Source organism: Dendropsophus ebraccatus, chromosome 1, assembly GCF_027789765.1.
Source record: "Dendropsophus ebraccatus isolate aDenEbr1 chromosome 1, aDenEbr1.pat, whole genome shotgun sequence".
Lineage (NCBI taxonomy): Eukaryota > Metazoa > Chordata > Amphibia > Anura > Hylidae > Dendropsophus > Dendropsophus ebraccatus.
In genome coordinates this window covers 213,364,759-213,388,200 of record NC_091454.1, presented here as the reverse complement: position 1 = coordinate 213,388,200, position 23,442 = coordinate 213,364,759, and the positions used below count along the sequence as shown (strand labels likewise).

Below are 23,442 nucleotides of genomic sequence, written 5' to 3'. Positions count from 1 at the left end.
AATAATTATCAAGATTTATTTTAGTTTATCTGTTCATAAAGTTTTTTCAAATTTTTTTTCTTCAAATTTTAAGAGTAAATTTGTATTGTTGAAATGCCAAATTTTTACTTTCATAGTTACAATTAGAGATGCGCGAACCTGGAGCATGCTCGAGTTCATCTGAACCCGAGCGATCGGCATTTGATTAGCTGGGGCTGCTGAAGTTGGATAAAGCTCTAAGGTTGTCTGGAAAACTTGGATACAGCCAATGACTATATCCATGATTTCCACATAGCCTTAGGGCTTTATCCAACTTCAGCAGCCACCGCTAATCAAATGCCCAACACTCGGGTTCGGATCGACTCGAGCATGCTCCAGGTTCTCTCATCTCTAGTTACAATTTATCAGAATGCTATAAATTTGATTCCACAGATTTCATTGAAACAATATATCGGATATTTCCATCAAAAAAAGATATTACATAAGAACAGTTTTGATATAATCAATACTCTGCTGCATTTACTTTTTCTCTTATTTAAACATTTCACGTTTTGACTTTTTTAAAATTCTTTTTTTTTTTTACAAAGAACTTGTAAAAAATAGTGCAACGGGTCAAACAGATGCAAACACAGAAACGATAGTAACAAGATTTCATCCTATTTAGTGCAAGAAAAAAATTCCAAAAAATGTTAATGTCTGAAGACAGACAGGTTTCCCCCAATTTTTTTTTTTTAGAGTCCGCCGGGAAAATAAGGGACTTTCTGAATAAACAAAAGACAAAGAAAAAAAAAATCTTAAAAAAAAGAAATGTATTCGTGCTATTAAATAGTAACCTTTTTAAAAAAAAAAAAAAAAAAAAACTACTAAAAGCTAATTTTAAATCATTGCACTTGTGTTTGAAGTTGTGTCACTGTCCCTTGCCATTATGCCCAAGATGCTCATTTGTGCTCTTAACCTCTTTTTAGAACACAGATGCTACTAAAAACTTTAGAATTTATTATTTATTATTTTTTTGCATGAAATAAAATCAATTAAAAATAAGAACTGTAGAGATGTATTGGATTTTTTTTTCTGCGTTATGAAACCATTATTATCCCCACTCGATTGATCAGGACACAAGGGTGACAAATCAGTGATATGAAATACCTCTTAATGGTCACGTGGACACCCAATGTAATGAGGCACAGACTCCATGGATAAAAAGTCTCTTCCATATGTACAAATATAGCATGCCACTGAAGGAAGAGACGTGAGGTCCTAAACCCCTCCTGAATATTTTACCCACTAAGGAGGTATGGACACCCAGACACCTGAAGAGGTGAGAATAGGGTATGACAAGTGGGAAAGCACTGACAAGACAAAATTAGCAAGGATGAGAAAAAGGGGTGATAAGGGAGTGGCATTTTCCCTTCACTACCAGAGGGTGTTAAGCAGCGCAGACATTAAAAAGTTCTGCCCCCCTTCCAAAAAAAAAAAAAGCTTTATTTTTGTAAAATTTTTTGTGTAATTTTTTTTACATTTTTTTTAAAGGTTTTCTGTCGTACGCATTGTGAAGAAGGTCCTAGTGTTCCGTGCTTGCTCTAGGGAAGACCTCCTGTAGTCAAGTGTATATAGAGGGTAGGGGCCCATGTCACAAATCTTTGTTCCATCCGCTCGTAGATTTGCAGCTTAGCGGTAATATTACAGGAACCACGACTGGAATAAAATTGAGAAAATGGGTTAAAAATGGATACTTTGAACAGTTTTATGCCAAGATTTTTCATGCATATTTATGTATATGAATTTGCAAAGACTTTTGTTATAAAAGTCATTCCAGCAAACAACAAGCTTCTAACCTGCATAAGGTTATATTTATAAGTCAGCAACAGATTTTACACCTAATGTAGTATGTGCAGGTTTGCCACTCGTTGACTTCAGTGGGTCTACAAGTCCCTCCATTAATTGCTAGGGCAACTAAAAACATTGGTTGCATTGGGTTTACGGGACTGTATATAACCCTCATAGCTAATGCAGAAACATAGCAGTAGTTGTATAACAGAGCAGGTATAAGTTCCTTTTTTTTTTGTTTGTTTTACAGGTGAAACATGTTAGTAGAGGAAGTCTTGTGTTGTAATTTTTGCTCTTAACTTTGACATGACAAACCACGAAGGTTAATGACTCCTTACCCAAGATAAAAACAGCTCTAAAGTCTTGCTCACTAGTGCCTCACATCTACTGTTCACTGCCTATTGTTAAGTAAATCCTGTCTCGAGTAACAGAGACAGAAAGACAAAACAGTATGTGCTCTATGCTGGCGAGGGGGAGAGACACAAATACCAGGGGAATAAATAAAAAGTTTTCACTCGTGAAAACCGTTTCATTTCTCGCTTATAAGTGAACAGTTTTCCACATGTACAATATAATTTTACTGATAAACCCGACATGTGCAAAGGGGCATGGCTTTATGTATGAAAATTTTATCCACTCGCACTAGCAGTTCAGTTTTTTTTGGCGCACATTGCACCTAAAGTGGTGAAATTTCAGTACACACATAGAAATGTTGGCACACCTGCATTTATGTGCCGTGCACCACTTTTCATTTTCAGCTGCTTGGTGGTTTCCTTAATTACACAATTAGGCATACATAGACTACAAACAAAAAGTTAGGGATATTTGGCTACAGGGTGAAATTTCAGGATAAACATAAAATGTCTTTAACCTTTACAGGTGAATGTGATGTGACTTTCTGTAAACTTTTAAATGCAAATGTCCAACTGTTTAATGTTTCGGTATTTTATGCACAGCTTGCTGCTCTCTAACAAGAAGCATGTCAGATAGTGCTTGGTGGTGGTGTTACAGTGTGGGCAGGTGTGTCCAGTGGTGGTGTTACAGTGTGGGCAGGTGTGTCCAGTGGTGGTGGTGTTACAGTGTGGGCAGGTGTGTCCAGTGGTGGTGGTGTTACAGTGTGGGCAGGTGTGTCCAGTGGTGGTGGTGTTACAGTGTGGGCGGGTGTGTCCAGTGGTGGTGGTGTTACAATGTGGGCAGGTGTGTCCAGTGGTGGTGTTACAGTGTGGGCGGGTGTGTCCAGTGGTGGTGGTGTTACAGTGTACAGGGCAGTTGTGTCCAGTGGTGGTGGTGTTACAGTGTACAAGGCAGGAGTGTCCAATGGTGGTGGTGTTACAGTGTACAGGGCAGGTGTGTCCAGTGGTGGTGGTGTTACAGTGTACAGGGCAGGAGTGTCCAGTGGTGGTGGTGTTACAGTGTGGGCAGGTGTGTCCAGTGGTGGTGGTGTTACAGTGTACAGGGCAGTTGTGTCCAGTGGTGGTGGTGTTACAGTGTGGGCAGGTGTGTCCAGTGGTGGTGGTGTTACAGTGTACAGGGCAGGTGTGTCCAGTGGTGGTGGTGTTACAGTGTACAGGGCAGGAGTGTCCAGTGGTGGTGGTGTTACAGTGTGGGCAGGTGTGTCCAGTGGTGGTGGTGTTACAGTGTACAGGGCAGGTGTGTCCAGTGGTGGTGGTGTTACAGTGTACAGGGCAGGAGTGTCCAGTGGTGGTGGTGTTACAGTGTGGGCAGGTGTGTCCAGTGGTGGTGGTGTTACAGTGTACAGGGCAGTTGTGTCCAGTGGTGGTGGTGTTACAGTGTACAGGGCAGGAGTGTCCAGTGGTGGTGGTGTTACAGTGTACAGGGCAGTTGTGTCCAGTGGTGGTGGTGTTACAGTGTACAGGGCAGTTGTGTCCAGTGGTGGTGGTGTTACAGTGTACAGGGCAGGAGTGTCCAGTGGTGGTGGTGTTACAGTGTACAGGGCAGGTGTGTCCAGTGGTGGTGGTGTTACAATGTGGGCAGGTGTGTCCAGTGGTGGTGGTGTTACAGTGTACAGGGCAGGAGTGTCCAGCGGTGGTGGTGTTACAGTGTGGGCAGGTGTGTCCAGTGGTGGTGGTGTTACAGTGTGTGCAGGTGTGTCCAGTGGTGGTGGTGTTACAGTGTGTGCAGGTGTGTCCAGTCAGAACTGCCCTACTCTCTGTGAGTGGTACAGTGACAAGCCTATACTACTTGAATAACATCATTAATCAAGTCGTTGTGCCTCTGCATGAACAACACAGGCCTAATATCGTGATCATAGAGGACAATGCTCTAGCTTATCGAGGTTACATCACTAGGGAATGGCTGCTGGAGACTGGGGGGACCTCACATGGAGTGGCTGCACTTTCTCCAGAAATGAATCCTCTAGAAAACCTACGAGATCAGCTAAGTGGCCGTGTAGGGGCTTGTAACTCTTTACTCCAGAACCTCAATGATCTGAGAACTGTTCTTCAAGAACAGTGGGACGCCATACCTCAGCAGACAATAAGTAGACTTGTGAACAGCATGTTATCAAGATGTAATTGATGCTCAAGGGCAGATTTGTAGATTATAAGGCCTCGCTGGCTGCATCCTCTATTCCTATGTACCAGTCTACCATTAACTTATTCATGTAACATGTTTTTGTAATGTTCCTTTTTGTTAACTCTTATTGCTTGTATAGTGCTCTGGAATCAATGATGCTTAAGGGTGCGTTCACACGTACAGGATCTGCAGCAGATTTGATGGCGCAGATTTGAAGCTGCAGATTCAAAGCAAATCAATTCTGGGCCATCAAATCTGCTGCAGATCCTGTACGTGTGAACGCACCCTGAGGGTGCGTTCACACCTACAGGATCCGCAGCAGATTTGATGGTGCAGATTTGATGCTGTGTTCAGTTATGTAAATGAAATCTGCTGCGGATCCGTTGCGGAACCGCAGCAGAAAATACGCTGCGGATCCGGTAAGTGTGAACGTACCCTTAAAGATAAATATTAATGATAATGACAAGTTACTGAGACAGTGACATGCTGTTGGGGTATACCCACCACTGGTGTCGGCTTTTGTTTCAGTAAATTATGTGAGATGAGGAAATCACCATTATATAAGTCTACTGAAACGTCTCATGATAAAATATCACTGGAGCAGGAACTTTTTACATTCTCCATAAATTTCAGCTGCAAGCCAAATATCCATACTGTGAGTAGTGTAAGTGAAAGCAAACCTAATTTTACATGATTTGGAAACAACTATTATTTTTGTATGCCCGGACAAAGCCATCTCTTAAGAAGACTTTTCAGGTCTGCTTTCCCCTCACTTTTACGAGATATCACACAGTGTATCAGTAACCCCTTCTCCCTCCACATTCCATCCCAATACTGTACTGTGTAAATCATCCCCCAGCACATTGCCAGCCCGTTCACTGCATTTTCATTAGCACTATATCATGGCTTAGCAGAGTGGAGCCTGTACTATACTGTGCTCTGTTTGGACTGGCGAATAGGGGGGCATTCACACGTTCCCTTCATGGTCCATAAATACAGACAACGTGTTACAGAACGGAGTTCGGAGCTCCCACCATCATTCATTATGATGCCAACAGCTCAAAAAACTGTTGAAATGTTTGGGCTACTGTACTGGCACGCTGTGAAAAAGCATATGATTGAACATTTATTGTGTATAACAACCGTGATCAGGTAAGTTAAGTGATCAGGTAAGAGGTAAGTTAAAATATTGATTTAGTAGTGCTATCTGTGATTCTTTTACACACATCAAAAATATGTAAAATGGAATCACTAGATCTGTTCTAGGGAGAAAGTGAAATGAAGGCGCCGTGACGGTATATATAACAGAAAATGATAAAGTAAACATTTTAACATGTATAGGAATTTTCCCATATCCTTTCCATAATAAGCATGCCTGATCTAATGGACATGAAATAAATAGCAATGATTATAATTTTTATCCTGTCTGGCAAGAAGATAAGAAAAGTGTGGTTAAAAGGGGTACTGCAGAAGCACATGGCATTGCTTACCTGTCTGCCCCAGTTCTGAAACCACAGGAAAAAAAAAATTCTGTGTGGGTTTGTGGGTCTTTTCTTTTCTGTCATATAATCACTGTGCTTCCTGGTTGAGCAGTCGCTCAGTACTACAGATCCCAAAATGCATTGCTTTATCCATCAGTTCTGATCACAGTCCTTCCACCCTGCCTACTCCCCTCCCCCAGCACACTTGCACGGCAGACCAACTCTCCTCACAGCAAGTCTGCAAAAGCTGCCATATCTCCTGTCTACAGCTCTGCTCATGACATTGTTATGCACAAGGCAGCATGCCGCAAACTACTGTATTATTCCCTGAAATGTCCCAATAAAGAGATATATAGGTATATGACATCACGAAGCCAAGAAGGGCTGGTCACAGATGTTGACATTACTCAGGGTTTGGCTTGAGGCCACAGTCAAGATCCAGCTACGCCTACTAAGGCAGCAAAGGAGGATGGGACCTTAGGTACTTTAAATACACTTTAAATAATAGGTGTGAAATTGAAAACCGTATATGCAGAAGTTCAGACAAGTTATGAAGATTTGTTGCTAAGCATAACATTCAGAAGAAGTAAGATCTTTGGAATGGAATTTGAATGCTTTTAATAGGTTAATGTCATGTACATGAAGAAGACTGAATGTTTTGAGAACTGTTGAAAGCTATGTTCAGCAGAAGGTGATGTTCATAGTGAAGTGACATGTTGGATGTTAGTTATTATGGTGGCAAACTAACCAGAGGATCAGTGTGTGGAGTAGATAGCAAGCACTTCTGGCTAATAGAACCATTATATCACACAAGGAACAAGACATTTTTACATGTCTGCAACCTTTGTGACTGTTATATAGTGTCCACACTATCGCCGGAGGCTGTATCGGTAGTTCTGTTTCATTTGATTAAAAGAACAAGTGCCCCATGCTCTACTATTCTTCCCATCAAAACAGCAGACACTATTTCACAACTTGGTGGATCCTATTATACTGTGGGCCCCATTGGGTAAAGTTAGTGTCTGTTAGCACTGCCAACATGGCTTTAGTTGTAATGGATGGTCTGAACAGAGCCAGATGAAGCAGGATTTCTCTGTCCATTCTATCCTATGGAGAGGGGAGGGTCGAGAGGAGGGAGTTGCACACAGAGGACTGAAAACACAGTTTACATTCTGCAATTTTATCTCCCCAAGCTGCTAGATAAGCACTGACCTTTCTGACCTGTGAATCCAGTGTTTTATATGCCCAGACAGTGAGTAAACAGCAAGTATGTGTCTCCTCTTCCTGCTTACTCCTCTGCCTTGACCCCTCCCCCCTCCATAGGTTATAATGGACACGGCAGAATCCATCTTCACTCTGAAGTCGGATTTGTCTGATAATGAACACATAAGAAGTGAGGGGGAGAAAAAGCATTTTAAGCACAGAAAGAGGCTTTTTTGCCTATTAAAACTTATTACAAAGGTTCTTAAAACTGCTTGTACTATTAATTTCTGCAATGAAAAAAAAACATGACAGTTACACTTTAAATCTCTAATGCTTTGTGTGGGGAAGCAATAGATTTGGTGCTCAATATTAGAAAAGCTGAGCTCCAACCCGAAATAAGAGAATAGTTGTAATTAAGTTAATAATTGTAAACATTATATTTACTGTAACATATCAAACAGTAATTTTTTTTTTTAAATTCATCATTTAAGTTTTGTCTATTATAGGTCATGGGGTGCAGTGCGTAGTTACTATTGAATAATGACAGCCATAGTGGTAAAGACAATCAGTAAGCCATAATAATAATTGTCATTTTTGTTTTTTAATCACTCAAAAAAACAAACAAACAAGATTTGAAAGCAAAATTTGTTGTTTCCGGTAAAAGTTACAATAAAAGCATCAATCAGCTCTTAGACAAGAATATACACGTGCAGCACTGTGCATGAACAATATTTGGTACATTGGGAATGAGTTTCACATGCTGGTCACAGAGTTTCACATGCTGGTCGCATTGGGGCCATATAAATATATTTTACATGAAATGTATTATAGACTAAGGATAGCTGGGATTAGTTATCATGTATTATAAAGTGCAAGCTGTAATTAGTTATTATTACAAATTATTGGGTAGCAGGCAATGGATTGAGGGTGGTACATTATAGTATAGAGAGATTAGTCATCCATGTGGTTTAGATTTGGGATTATTCCTCAGTGTATAACAGATTAGGGGTGATTAGTGTGTATTACAGATCAGGGGCTTATGCATTCCACAGTGAGGGACGCTGTGATTAGTAAATGGTCTTATTACAGGTTAGGGGAATGTGTATTAAACATCAGGGAGAGATATGTTTAGTAAATGGTGAATTACATATTAGGGAATATCTCTGACTTACTTGAGACTGCTGGGGGAGGTTCAGAAAGTTGCTGTCTCGTGATCCAATTGTGACAAACCTGTTGGACCCGGCGGGGGAAGGCGCTGAGAATGCTACACAACAACACAATACAGCAACACAGTGACACAGCGACACAATGAAATGATACAAAACAATGGAGCGGCACAATACAACAATAAGCCAGACAGTAGCAACAACAACAAAAAAATCATGCAATGCAATAACGCAATACAGCCACAAAACAATGTGTGGAGACGGATGGTAATGCGGTAAAACATTACACGCGATGTAACACATAGTGACGGATACATTGTTACACATGCGCACACAGTCAGAACACATGGGGAAAAAGAGAGAGAGAAAGAGATAAGCAATCAGACACAAAACTAATACATCACAACTCCCCCTACACAAACACACACAGATCTAAATGCACACCTAACACGCGTGTATACAATTACTAGTGCGCTGCTGGTGTGTGTTCCTCTAGGTGGGATACAGAAATTGTATCCTTAAGGCATTTTACAATGAATCACAGCCTAACCTAGGACAGCTCTGCTACAACATAAGCATCATCTAACTTCTATCTTATTGTCTTACGCCTACTATACATTAGTAGGATGCCCCATAGCCATTCCTAATCCTAACATGGTGGACTGCTGCCACCATTCAGAACCCAACTTTTCCAAGTGCAGTTTAGTAAATCAGGGCCAACCAGACTAGTTTACTATGCTGGAATACACATTATCTTCCACTGTACTACATGATGGTTGGAAGCAAATCCTCTCCGATTTCTCAGTTGTCTTTATAGCCTAATTTAGAGCATTCTTGTCCTGTTTAGTTGATATCATCCCCTTTACCATCATTGACAAATCTATTATCTCCAACAACCTGTGGATCTCTTAAGCTGGAAGACACAAAAATGTCTAGTGTCCTATAAAGCGTGAGGCCCACCCATTGACAGCCACCTTAGGAGTTAACTTTTTACAAGGCTTGGAGAACTAATAATGGAGGATAAATTGATAGCTATATGTATAGAAACACCTATACCAGCAACAAAATTCTGGACAGTCACTTTGTGGCCAGGATCCCCAATAGTGAATGAAACATGTCATAAAACCAGACAACACACAGTACTAATGTCTGGCAGATTGTAACATGGAAGCCGTAGCTTCTCTTCCTGTTACCATTGTCAGTCTACAGTTATTATACATGGATTCCCTTGGTTTGAAGTGTTTTGGAGGGTAAATTTATAAATTCTTTATTCTAGTTTCATCCTCTTGAATACTCTAGAGCTGCAGTCACTATTCTGCTGGTGGGGTCACTGTGTACATACATTACATTACTTATCCTGTACTGATCCTGAGTTACATCCTGTATTATACTCTAGAGCTGCAGTCACTATTCTGCTGGTGGGGTCACTGTGTACATACATTACTGATCCTGAGTTACATCCTGTGTTATACTCTAGAGCTGCAGTCACTATTCTGCTGGGGAAGTCACTGTATATAAGGATAAGTGCAGCCTAAATAATGGAATGTATTTACTAAAGTTCTTATTTAGATTATATCTGTATGTACTGTATTTTCCTGCATATAAGACTACTTTTTAACCCAGGAAAATCTTCTCAAAAGTCAGGGGTCATCTTATACATTGGATGTCGTCTTATGGGGCGGGTGCTGAAAAACTTTGGAACTGGACTGGGGAATCTGGGGTGACTGCATACAGTGGGGAGAGCTCAAAAACGGCCACATCCACGCCGTATGGGGCCACTGTATTAAGGGCAGAGCAAGCTGCAGGCGTCCAGGGTATGGAAAAAAGATATGGTAGAGTGGCGCTGTGCCCAGAAAAACCAACCACTATCACCCATCTGGCCGCCCTTGTATCCTACCGGTATTACTGTACCTCCTTCTTTGCCTCTCAGATCTTGCTGCTGTCTGATGTTTTTTTTATTAATGTTTATTTGGTGTACATTGGAAGAGGGATAGTCTTATACAAGGGGGTATATCCCAGACTCTATAGTTTAACTGGAAAAGTTGGGGGTCGTGTTATACGCCCAGTCGTCTTAAACACTGGAAAATACGGGTAACTAAAATTGTGCCTAAGGGTAGCTTCACATGTACGGGATCCGCAGCAGATCCTGCTGCCTGGAGAAGGTGAATGCAGCCTGGGTACAGCCATCTCTAATCACTGTGATAAAGTTTGGTCTAGAAAGACTGGCATGAATGTTATTTACATCACTGTAGTCTTATTTTTTATTTCCATAAAACAGAATATGGCCATTCATGATAAGAAAGAAAACAATACTGTTTTCTTGGGCATAGATTGTCAGCTCTTCTGGGATGACAACAAATTGTTCATTATTTTAGTAACCTTAGTCTTATTTTTTCTAATGTATTGTTATGTTATGTGTAATGATTTAGTTAATATTTTTTCCACAATCAGTAAAAGATTCATCTATTCCTATAAAATATTAGCTTTACAGGACCATAGGGCAAGAAGTTTAAAGGGGTACTCCAGACATTTATTTATTTTTTAAATCTACGAGTATCAGTTATAAGTTATACAGACTTGTAACTTACTTTTATTTATCAGCTGCTGTATGTCCTGCAGGAAGTGGTGTATTTTTTCCAGTGTGACACAGTGCTCTCTGCTGCCACCTCTGTCCATGTCAGGAACTGTCCAGATCAGTAGCAAATCCCCATAGAAAACCTCTCCTGCTCTGCATAGTTCCTGACATGGACAGAGGTGGCAGCAGAGAGCACAGTGTCAGGCTGGAGACAATACACCACTTCCTGCAGGACATATAGCAGCTGGAAGACTTGAGATTTTTAAACAGAAATAATTTATAAAGCTGTATAACTTTCTTACACTAAATGATCTATTTTTATTTTTATTATTCACTAAAAGCCAAGGGTTACATTCTGCCACCTGAGGGTCGTGCTGAAATTAGTATCCCTTTATTTGTGTGTAGAGAGAGATCTATCAATCAAGCCAAGTAAGCAGGGGAGGCCACTTAGGACTGCCCCAGTGTGGTGAAGCCCCATTTCTGGTTGCCTAAAACTATTACTTCCCTGTCTCTTGGTTTGTGGAGCATGAAACTGATGACATATTTTTCTGTTCCCCACCATGTTTAATATTTTGAAGCATCTTTGCACATGACAGCCCATGACAATTGTTACATGGGAAGTGGAATCTGTAGGAGGTTACAGCAGCTGTGGGTGGTGACATGACTAGTCCTGCTTTTCGTGAATGGACTTACACCTTCAATAACTGATGGCCATCGGTTTTCTCTCTGGCCGACCACCTGTCCTTCCAATACACAGGAACATTTGGCCCGGCCTATCGGTAAATCACAGCAAGAGAGTTCTCACTGTGACTTATCTTTTCCTGAGCAAAAGGGTCCGTGATTTTCCATCACACCCCAACCCTATCACAGTCGTCAACATCTGTCCGTGGTGGTTCAGGAGATCAGAGGGTACGGCTACGGTGTATGGGGACCCTCAAGTAGTTGCAGGACTCTAAACGATACTGAAATTTAAGTAAAACATAAGGGTTTCTTAAATGTAATTGAAATAGTTTTACTTAACAACTTACTATTATACTTTTGACTATGTCCTGCCCAAACTTCAAGATCTCTGCAGTCAGTGAAGGGAAAAATGATTGCTTACATCGAGGCTGACTGTCTTGTCTTGATCATGATAAGCATGTCTTATATTGTTATAAGTCCTCTATAAGTATGTAATTGGTCTCTATGAAAAACAACCACCAGATTAAATGAGAAGTCCGGCAAACATTTTCATTAAAGTATGGTATTGCCCCCCAAAAGTTTTACAAATCACCAATATACACTTATTACGGGAAATGCACATAGTTTTTTCCCCTGCACTTACTACTGCATCAAGGCTTCACTTCCTGGATAACATGGTGATGTCACTTCCTGGATATCATGGTGATGTCACTTCCTGGATAACAATGTGATGTCACGACCCGACTCCCAGAGCTGTGTGGGCTGTGGCTGCTGGAGAGGATGATGGCAGGGGGACACTGAGGGACATAGGGCACTGGAGGGACACTGAGCATCCCCCTGCCATTATCCTCTCCAGCAGCCACAGCCTGCACAGCTCTGGGAGTCGAGTCGTGACATCACCATGTTATCCAGGAAGTGACATCACCATGTTATCCAGGAAGTGACATCACCATGTTATCCAGGAAGTGACATCACCATGTTATCCAGGAAATGACATCACCATGTTATCTAGGAAGTGAAACCTTGATGCAGTAGTTCAGGGGAAAAAAAGCACTTTATAAGCATTTCCTGTAATAAGTGTATATTGGTGATTTGTATAACTTTTGGGGGGCAATACAATACTTCAATAAAAAATTTCGCCAGACTTCTCCTTTAAGTATGCAAACTAGGTCATCCCCAGAAGGAAGAAAGCTAGCCCTCTACAGCCACTCATTGAAGGTAGCTATCCTATAAGTCGCTGTGGGATCCTTACAAGAGTCTTTAAGGGAACCCGTCACCATGAAAATACTACCTAAGCTGTTGGCATCATGATATAAAGCAAAAGGAGCTGAGTAGATATATATATATATATATATATATATATATATATTTGTGAATAGATCATTATAACTTTTAAATTATTGTTTGAAATCTCAGATTTTTCCATGCTAAAGAGTCCAGTCCATTGAGTGACTCCGCCCACTGGACTCCTTAAGACAGAATGATCAGGGATTTCAATCAACATGTTACACGTTATATAAGATACTTTACACGTGTTACATGTATATAAGATACTTTATATCTTTTTCCGCAAAGATATATATCAATCTGCTCAGTTCTTCCTGCTCTATAACATGATGGTGATCGATTAGATAGCGGTGTCTCAATGACAGATTCCCATCAAAATACAAATGGAATGACAAGAATGTACTCCGAAAGGAAGAGAACCCATTTTACATGGCCAGATTAGGGGGACTTTGTCAGTACAGATTAGGGTGCTGGTTAGCTGTTTGAAAGGCCTTTAAAGTACCTCTAAAAGGTACCAGTAGAGAGGCAGCTTTCTTTCTTCTGGAGGAAATCCAGATTGCTTACTCCCCCCCCCCCCCCCCCCCAAGGAAGCACTGCTTGTTGTATTCGATCCTACTATTCATCAGCTTGGTCGTCTCCTTGAAGGATTTTGTAATGGCTGGAAGTGTGATTAGATTTAGGAAACACAATAGACAGGGCTACTTATAATATAAAATGTTGATTCAAGCATCTAAAGCCTGAGAACGGGTCAGGAAGGATGCATGAAATGGTGATTTAGTTGCCCTAGATCAATTGGGGTTTGTTAAATATAAAAAGATTTTATTCATGGGCTAAGGGTAGCTTCACACGTACTGGATTGCAGTGGATTTTACCCTGCGAGTTCCACAATGAAATCTGTTGCGAATCCCGGTTCTGTCATTTTCTATGGGTTTACATGCATGCAGGGGATTTATCATTCCGCTGTGAGTATTTTAACCCAGAGCTGCCCGGCTAATATATTCCCTTGCTGCGCTCCTGCTTGATTCCCAGGCTCCCTGGTATCCCCCCTCAGCCAATCAGTGGGATGCCCTGCCGCAGGAAGTTATTGGCTGAGAGGGATGTCAGGGAGCCGGGAGACTGAGAAGCAGGCAGGAGCGCAGCAAGGTAACGTCTTAGCCAGCAGCTCCGGTTTAAGTGGGAATGAGTTTTAAATGTTCGCAGCAGTATGATAAATCAGCTGCAAGTATGTAAACCCATAGAAAATTACAGTATTGGGAATCCCTGTGGATTTCGCTGCGGAACTCGAGTGTGAAATCCGCTGCGATCCAGTACGTGTGAAGGTACCCTAAGTGTCCTATTGCACAGCCTGACACTATAAACATCTGTAAACAATAGTTAATCTTAAACATCGACTGAGCTTATTACAATGCTCAACTATCGTGTTAGGAAGACCACAAAAATAGTCATGGTCCATGAGTGACTATTTTTAAGCCTTAACAGGGCAGTATCAACCTGTACAGGTGATGTTTGCTCTGTGTACAGCGTGATTGCGATCCATGTGCTACTGAATGTGGAACACCTGCCATCATGAATCATTATGATGCTTGGAGCTCCGAAACAGTTTAAATCTTTGTGCTACTGTACTGACACACTATTTCGGAGCTCCCAGCATCAGAGTGATTCATGATGCTGGGAGTTCCACATTCCATCCTGTAGCATTGAACATATGAATGCCCCATAGTTATTTTATTTTTTTGTAGCCTATGTGACTTCATGTTTAGACTTGTAAATACAAATGTTTTCCATTCACTGACAGAAAGCAGAGATCCTAATGAAGTGAGAAGTTGAATCCAAATAATAAAAATCATCATTATCTTAGCATTATTAAATGAATACACCTTATTGACATAAACTGGATGTTCCCTTTAGGCTATTTTTGAACATTATTTTCAGCCACTTACAGCTCTAAATGAGGCTCAACATAGAGTGGCAGCAAATTGTGTAATACTGATTTTTTTTTTAGCACAAAAAATATTATGTTTTGCTTGTTTATATGCCACTGTTCCTCTCAGTAATTATTGGGAGCGGTATCTTTAGTTTGCCTCAGCTAGCTATGATATAAACTACATACATATATACTACATATAAAAAAAAAGTATGAGATCATCAGTTTGATTTAGTATTCTTGCAAGTTGACAATAGTAATTAAATAACTCGCACATTGTAAATAAATTCTTATGTCATTATACAATTTTAATATATGTTTGTGTACATGTGTGTGTGTATTTGCATACTGCAGAATCGCAGTCATCCATAGGCTGTCTGCAGTCATGGACATAAGGGCAATTGAAGTCTTGGAGGCTGGCATGTTCAGCTTTTGTGCAGCTGGGGTTCCTGGCAGGTACATGGACTGTGGGATCCGTGGCCAAATGTGCATGGGCCTATAGACTTGATTAGCCATGTGCATAGGCCCATACACTTGTATCACCACATGCATGGGCCCATAGACTTGATTAGCCATGTGCATAGGCCCATAGACCAGTATAGCCATGTGCATAAGCCCATAGAGTGGAATAGCCATATGCATAAGCCTATAGACCTACATACTTTCTGCAATTTTGGATAGTAATCACGGATATGTACAAGGGGCCATATTAACTTCTATGCAGACATAGATAAGTTACATGACCAATGCCTTAGGCTGCACCACTTAGCGCCCGCTATTTGCCCATGCATATGCCGCTGCAGTCTGACTGAATGACCATGTGATTAGGCATCTCACTATTTTCTATACCGAGTACATTTGGTTAAACTGAAACTCACTGCCTACTATGTATCTCAATGAAAAGTGTCTCAAAGCGATGCTCAGAAATAATGTGCTGTTAAAAAAATTGTTTCAATATAAAAAAAAATTCACTGTTATTGTTTTTTGTTTTTTTTATATATAATTATATAAAAATTTAATCAAGTGGGCTTTTCAATATAGTTGAGGCAATGGTATAGTGGCAAATTGTATGCCAAAGGCCCACCTGTATGGTGTTTGTTAGGCTAATAAAAGTCTGTTATGTTAGATGTATACATCTGGAACTTTTCTTGTTAAATGTGTCACATTTTCATCAGAATCATCTTATAAACTTAGCCCGAGGGATTCACATGACATGTCACTCTCCAACTTCTGTTTGTTCAGTGTTGGGTTTATATCACTGTCCACATCAATGTTTACTTATATTAATGTGGATCGATATAGATTCATGTAGATCATAAACCAAGACCTGGAAATGTCAAACTAATTTATAAGTTGTGCAGCCTCAGGCTTCTGGACGTTCAGTTGATCTTATCTCAGCATAGAGGTAGTTTTAGAGAATAAAAAGGTGATTTATAACATTTCTCTTGTCGGTCTCCATTAACATTTATACTGTGTTAGTTTGAAGTGTCGCTGTTTTTATAGCTTTCAAAATCTAAATCAAAAGTAGACGTGATATAAAACAAGTTTGCAATTTACATCTATTTTATGTTGTTGTTACCATGGAAACCACAGTACTTTCTTTGACTCTCTGTACTGGCCCGGACTTCATGTGTTTAGTCTCTTTTTTTTCCAACCAGCACAAGACTAAAAAGCTTCAGGAAACTGGACCAGATTACTGGTAAGTATAGCTATAATATAGCTGCCTTCAGGAGGCTGGACCTGGATACAGTAAGTATAGCTGTTATATAGCAGCCTTCGGGAGACTGGACCTGGATACAGTAAGTATAGCTGTAATATAGCTGCCTTCAGGAGGCTGGACCTTGATACAGTAAGTATAGCTGTTATATAGCAGCCTTCAGGAGACTGGACCTGGATACAGTAAGTATAGCTGTAATATAGCTGCCTTCAGGAGGCTGGACCTGGATACAGTAAGTATAGCTGTTATATAGCTGCCTTCAGGAGACTGGACCTGGATACAGTAAGTACAGCTGTTATATAGCTGCCTTCAGGAGACTAGACCTGGATTTCTGGTAAGTATAGCTTTATTTTACAGCATTATACAAAAAAGTAATCAAAATTGTAAAGTTGCTTTATTATCACTTCTACTGTTGATTTAGATTTTGAAAGTTTTAACAATAGGGACACTTTGAGCAAATCTGACCCTTTACAGGTTAATATTATGAAAACATGTTCCTATTTTTTTACTATTTTGTAAAACAGCATTGCACTATTAAAACAGAAGCTGCTTGCAAGTCACTGTGTATTTAGGGAGGTTTTTATATTATTGACATGCAATTCTAACTTTTTAAGAAAGCTAAGCTAATCTTAAAGGGGTACTCTGGCGGATTTTTTTATTTTTCTAAATCAAGTGGTGTCAGAAAGTTATATAGATTTGTAATTTACTTCTATTTAAAAATCTTAAGTCTTCCAGTACTTATCAGCTGCTATATGCCCTCCAGGAAGTGCTGTATTCTTTCCAGTCTGACACAGTGCTCTCTGCTGCCACCTCTGTCCATGTCAGGAACTGTCCAGAGTAGGAGAGGTTTTCTATGGGGACTTGCTGTTGCTCTGGACAGTTCCTGACATGGACAGCGGTGGCAGTAGAGAGCACTGTGTCAGACTGGACAGAATACACCAATTTCTGCAGTAACGTTTAACAGTTTAGCAATGAAAGGTTATTGGTTTCTTTTCTCCTGTTGGACTGTAACCTCTCTGGGTGTGGCCTCTGATTTAAAAGGAAACTGTCAAAAAAGACGTCCCAAATTACCTACATGGATATCTTTATTGTAGTTGTCTGTAGCAGCAATGACTGTAAATAATGCTTTTTATTATCATTTGAAGTGTCATAGAGGCATGGCCAGGATGCAATGGGCATTGGACACGCCTCTATGACACTTCAGAGCAGCGAAACAAGTATTTATTTCGGTAATTGCAGCCTCAGACAGCTACAGTAAAGGCATGGGTAGTCTCTCTGCTTACATAGCTATGTGAGCAGTTGGGATGTCTATTCTAGCTCACAGATTCCCTTTAAGCCTCACTCCATTGACCCTTGGTTTCTATGTCTTGCACTGGTGAGAGCTTTTTTTTTTTTTTTTTTTTAAATATATATTTACACTGTGCTAGACAGACACAATCTCCGATGCATATCTGATCCATGTGATTCTACCTACTGTTCCTTCACATTTTCTATTTTCAGAGAGTTATGTAAATACCCTCTATTATTATGGTATATTATGCAGTTCAGGGTTTTGGGTTCCTTTTATTCCCCCACCTATACCATCACCTCACTAGTAGTCCTGCCTTATCTTGTTTTTTGCTAAATTTGGTATATAACAAATCACTCTTCTACAAATAGGCTTTTGTTCTTTTCACCTATATACTGTACTAAAAATGGATTCATATTCCTCATCTCCCTCCCAGTATCAAAAGCATTGGAGCAGCTGGAGATAGGGGTTATTTGTTTTGTATGTGGGCATTTTGGGGTGATTAATTTCACTTACAGGGTGATGCTGGTGCTGACAGTCCTCCTTCTGGGACAATGTTGTTGCTGGTGACAGGTTTTGTGTCTGGCAGGGAAAGGGGGACAGGCCTGGCCACAGGTGCGGGGGGTGGCAGCAAAAAGGAACCCGACATTTTCCCCTGGGCCCCGCTGCTGGGCTGCGGACAACATAAATAACAAAACGAGAGTAAACGGAGCTCATAGTGGCCCCTCGCCCGCACAGTCCCTAATCCATCCTATGCCCAAAAACTGCGGGAAGCCGTGGGAACAAAAATGAAAAACGTGAAATAAAAAAAAAAAATTTGGAAACTCTTTTTCTGCAGAAGTAATCTAGCAATATTTACACGTAACTACTATATAAACAAGATGTAAACCACATCTATAGTATCAAACCATTTAGCATGTCAGTGAACAAAACTAGAAAATCGATGAAATGAAAATTCTTTACAAATGCATATATAGAAAAATAAATGGAGAGTACATGGTTGACAACATGAAGCAAGTGGTAAAAAATTAAATGAGACTATGAAGAAACAGCGCCACAGGTTTGTTTTTTAATATATAGATAATGTACACGCAGAAGAGCTGACAATCTAAATTTGTCCAATGTTTTTTTTAATAATGTGGAGAGATTTTATACATAAATGTGTAAGAGGTAAATGCCTAGCACAGCACCCCAAGCCCTATTAACTGTATACAACACAAAATAACAAAGTTCCTATATGTCATTTATACCACCAAAAGCATAGAGAACGATTAATAAACAATGAATTTACTGAGAAGTGTGTATCCTTGCTTTAGATGTGTTTACAGATCCTTCTGTGTAAGTTCTTACCCTATGGCCTGTTTCACACATACCGCGAAGTCTGCTGCCATACTCTGTAGTTTAATTTCCTCTGAATCTACATTCTTAGGCTATGTTCACACTACGTATATGTCCGGCCGCATATTTTTTGCGGCCGGACATATACGTGTAAAACTCCGGCCGGGATTTACGCAAGTTGCAGCCGGCTACGTACGGTCCGCGAACTTACACCCTGGAGCTGGGTTCACACTACGTATATTTCAGTCAGTATTGTGGTCCTCATATTGCAACCAAAACCAGGAGTGGATTAAAAACACAGAAAGGCTCTGTTCACACAATGTTGAAATTGAGTGGATGGCCGCCATTTAATGGCAAATATTTGCTGTTATTTTAGAACAACGGCTGTTATATTGAAATAATGGCCATTATTTACTGTTATATGACGGCCATCCACTCAATTTCACCATTGTGTGAACAGATCCTTTCTGTGTTTTTAATCCACTCCTTGTTTTGGTTGCAATACTGACTGAAATATACTGACTGAAATATACGTAGTGTGAACGCAGCCTTAAGCTATGTACGCTTCCCGAGCGGCATACGTAGTGATCTGACAGCGGTATTTTACTTGGATATCTTCGGCTAGCCCCGGACACCCCACAGAACCTTTTGGATCGGCAAATCAAAGTGTCAAAATGAAGATATCACCACTACGTACGGGACCGCATGTTACGCTACGGGCGTAAGTTACAGCATTTACGTCCCGAAACAATGGTCTGGTTCATTTTTTACGGCGCCGCATACGATCCGGGCGTAAGTTCTTACGTAGTGTAAACTATGCAGCCGTAGATCGTATACTTTCCATTGTACGCAAACTACGTAAATCTCCGGCCGCTTATTCACGGAGCGCGCTACGGCCGGAAACTTACGTAGTGTGAACATAGCCTCACAGTGGATTTCCATTGCGCTGCGACAATGTAGCCCCTGCCCACTTAACCCACCGCTGCTGGGCTAATACATTACCTGTCCACGCTCCTGCCCGATTGTCAGTCTCCCAGCTCCCTAGCGCCACACTCAGCCAATCAGTGCGCTGAGCGGGATGCCCACTTAAGTGGACAAGGCTACTTTCTCAGAGCGGAATGAAAATCCACTGTAAGGCTATGTTCATACAATGTAAGAGACCGTCCGTTTCCGTGACCCGTCTGGGTCACAGAACGGGCGGTCTCAGAAATGGTCATCCCGGACGGTACTGCAGATGATCTTTATCACCACAGAGTTCTGATGCGGTGCTAAAGATGTATATTTTTGTAATAATCACGTCCGTTGTAGCAATGTGCGAAAATATACGTAGTGTGAACATAGCTTTAGAATGTAGATTCAGAGGAAATGACACTACAGAGCATCACAGCGGATTTCCCTGCCGAACTCGCATTATGAAATTTGCTGCAAAGCGGTATATGTGAAACTGGCCTATAAGTAATATATTACACATGCACTGAACACTAGGTAAGAGGGACTCTCTCCGCTGATTAAATGACCCATACACTTTTGTTTGTATGGCTGTACTGTTTCTTACTTTGCACATTGATTTCCTTTGTATAAAAATGTATATGCGAGGGTATACCAATGTATGTGGGTATATCCAAATGCAATTATCACTCTGCAGACATTTTAGACATATACGCTAAATGCAGTGTGACCCCCAAACAAAGTAATTGCATATAACTTATTTTGCTTGATTTTGGACAGGCCTGTGCAGCAATAGATGAGATGACTATTCTTAAAGCTCCAAATGAATAAGCAGACAGGTTTATGACAGGATTTTAAAGTGGAACTGTCAGCAATCTCCATGGACCTTTCCAGCTTTTTACAGTATTTAAAGTGACACTGTCACCCCCTTTGTGCATTCTGACTTCTCTACACAGATGTAAAGGGTAAATTTAGAAGTTTTCATACCTTATTTTATATCATACGTCATGGTGCTTGTTCCAGAAAAAAGTGATCTTTAATCATCTGCAGATTGTGCCAAGTGGGTGAGGCTTCACAGCGACGGGTCACTTAGCCCCGCCCATAGCGTCACTGTAGGCCCCTCCTCTCCATGATGTCATTGGCGCATAGGCCCCACCCCCTCAACACCCATTGGTATGGGGTGACCTAGAGGAGGTGGGGCCTAGACCTTTAGGCCAGCCTGTTCCAATGGTCGACAAGGGGGTGGGGCCTATGTGTCAATGATGTAGGTGGGGCTTACTTACCCACTTAGCACAATCTGCAGATGATAAAAGATGACTTTTTACTTGAACAAGTATCATGACGTATGATATAAAATAAGGTACTGTATGAAAACGGCTAACTTTACCCATTACACCTGTGTAGAGAAGTCAGAATGCAAAAAGGGGGTGACAGTGTCACTTTAAATGAGGCTCGTGTGCTCAAGGGGCCCGGTTAACCCACCTATTGTGACTCTCTTCACTGCCTCTGTGCTTGCCCAATCCAACCCCCTTTGATTGACAACCAATAGGCTGCAAGCAGAGGCGGTGAATAAGTGGAGATATGCTGGCTATACCAGTCATTGGTCGGCTGGATAATGCCCCCTAGGCACCTGAGCCTAATTTACAAATTGAAAAATAGGGCTATTTCTGTCTGCTTCTGCTTATTAACCCCAGTGTATCTGCAGGTAGGTCTGCTTTAATACAGCTCTATGATTATTATTATTTATAGTTAAAGCGCCCAGAGCACTGTACAAATCATAAGGGTTAACATACCGAATTTACTCTGATGGTTAAAACTATACACTGATATTAAAGGGGTTGACTCACAGGATAAGGCAGAAGTGTATGCTCGCGGATTGTCTGATTACTCGGATTTATGCTACGTTTACACGGAACAATTATCGTTCGAATTTTTGCAATAACGATCGCATTTGAGCGATAATCGTTCTGTGTAAACACAGCAAACGATCAAGCGATGAGCGAAAAATCGTTCATTTTGATCTTTCAACATGTTCTCAAATCGTCGTCCATCGTTCGCTAAAAATTCGCAGATCGTTTTCTGTAAACAGTCTTTCAAAGATTCACCCTATGTAAAAGATGGGCTTAAGCGATCTTAAAAACGATCGCATTAACAGTTTTTCTTATGAATTTTCTTACGATTTTTCTAACGGTTTATTCGTCTAAACGCTGATCGTTACAAAAACCAAATCGTTGCTTCAAAATCGTTAAATGATTGATTGGGCGAATTATCGCTCCGTGTAAACGTAGCATTAGAGATGAGTGGACCCAAGCGTGCAGCATTTGATTACCAGTGGCTAAAGATGTTGGATGTAGCCTTAGGACTGCCTGGAAAACTTTGATATAGCCACAGGCCATATCCATGTTTTCCAGGACTCCCTAGGGTGCCATCCAACTTCTTCAGCCACCCAACTTCTTCGGACCCCACATGATCGTACAGCTATCCTCTATCCTGTGAGATCAAATAAGTCTTAATCATGGGACAACCCCAATAATATGGTTAATTGTTCTGTGATCAGTGTGTTGCTAAAATAATGGATTATTATGGCATCTAATGCAACAAAAGCCATTAATGATCACTGTCAAGAGGAGATGACACCCTCTTGTTATGAATACAGGGATAAAATGCTAAAACTATATGTGAATATTAGGATTATTGTAATTATTAGTGCTGGGTGAAAATCTTTTAGAATTACAAAATAGAAAATCTTTTAGAATTAACAACATGAACGACTATTAGCATAATGTCCAAAATTTGAGGAATTTAACACTTTTTAATTATTCAATATATTAAAAAAATCCTTGCAGAATAATTTAACAAAATTAAATGCTTGAGTAATAATTGAAACGACTGTGTGTGTGTGTGTCTGTTTGTACATATCCATGTCTGCGGCTGTCATGTATACAAGATTTGAAGTCCATATTCTGCATGTGTAAATCTCATTAATCTAAATAACTTAATAGACAGAGGGTGTTACTCACCTGCCCTGCTCCCTGCCCAGAGGTGTCTGAACAGACAAACTGGACAAACTCTTTGAGGGAGTCCTGGCTATGGTGATGATGATGGTAGCGTATTGTTGGGTGGGTAAAGTAAGGGCTGGACTGCTGAATAATGGACGTTGAAGGGAAGTGTATAGTAGATGCTGATGCCCGAGGGCTCCCTGTAGGGGGAGAAAAAATTGTTAGTTCCTGTAAGACATTATTAACAAAGCAGTATATATATGACTGCTATGATAGTTTTAAACATTTAATAACTTTACTTATGATTTATTAGTTCGGTACATCAGCTTCTTTTTTCTAAAATGTCTTTCACACTTACCTGGTCTCACTCCAGCCAGCACAGGGAGGGGATGATGGGTAAATGCCATGCGAGAAGAGCTGGTCTGGCAATATTCTAGCTTGCCTGACTTCTTAAGAGATCCAGGGCCTACATAGGAACATAAAGAAAAGTCATA

At 40.7% G+C, this 23,442-nt stretch overlaps 1 protein-coding gene across 5 annotated transcripts in view; it reads right to left on the bottom strand.

The window, feature by feature from the left end:
* Positions 1 to 820: 820 nt before the first annotated feature.
* Positions 821 to 23,442, bottom strand: part of NFIX (nuclear factor I X) — a 123,946-nt gene continuing 101,324 nt past the window's right edge. For 3 of the 5 annotated variants that reach the window (XM_069947060.1, XM_069947053.1, XM_069947070.1), the window contains 5 exons: positions 23,307 to 23,414; positions 22,970 to 23,148; positions 18,180 to 18,336; positions 8,198 to 8,289; positions 821 to 1,674 (listed from right to left, as the gene is read on the bottom strand). In XM_069947060.1, coding sequence (XP_069803161.1) covers positions 1,660 to 1,674; positions 8,198 to 8,289; positions 18,180 to 18,336; positions 22,970 to 23,148; positions 23,307 to 23,414 — 551 coding nt within the window. In that variant the 3' untranslated portion in view covers positions 821 to 1,659. The remainder of the gene's footprint in view (positions 1,675 to 8,197; positions 8,290 to 18,179; positions 18,337 to 22,969; positions 23,149 to 23,306; positions 23,415 to 23,442) is intronic. The other 2 variants (XM_069947078.1, XM_069947085.1) reach the window with 2 other exon arrangements.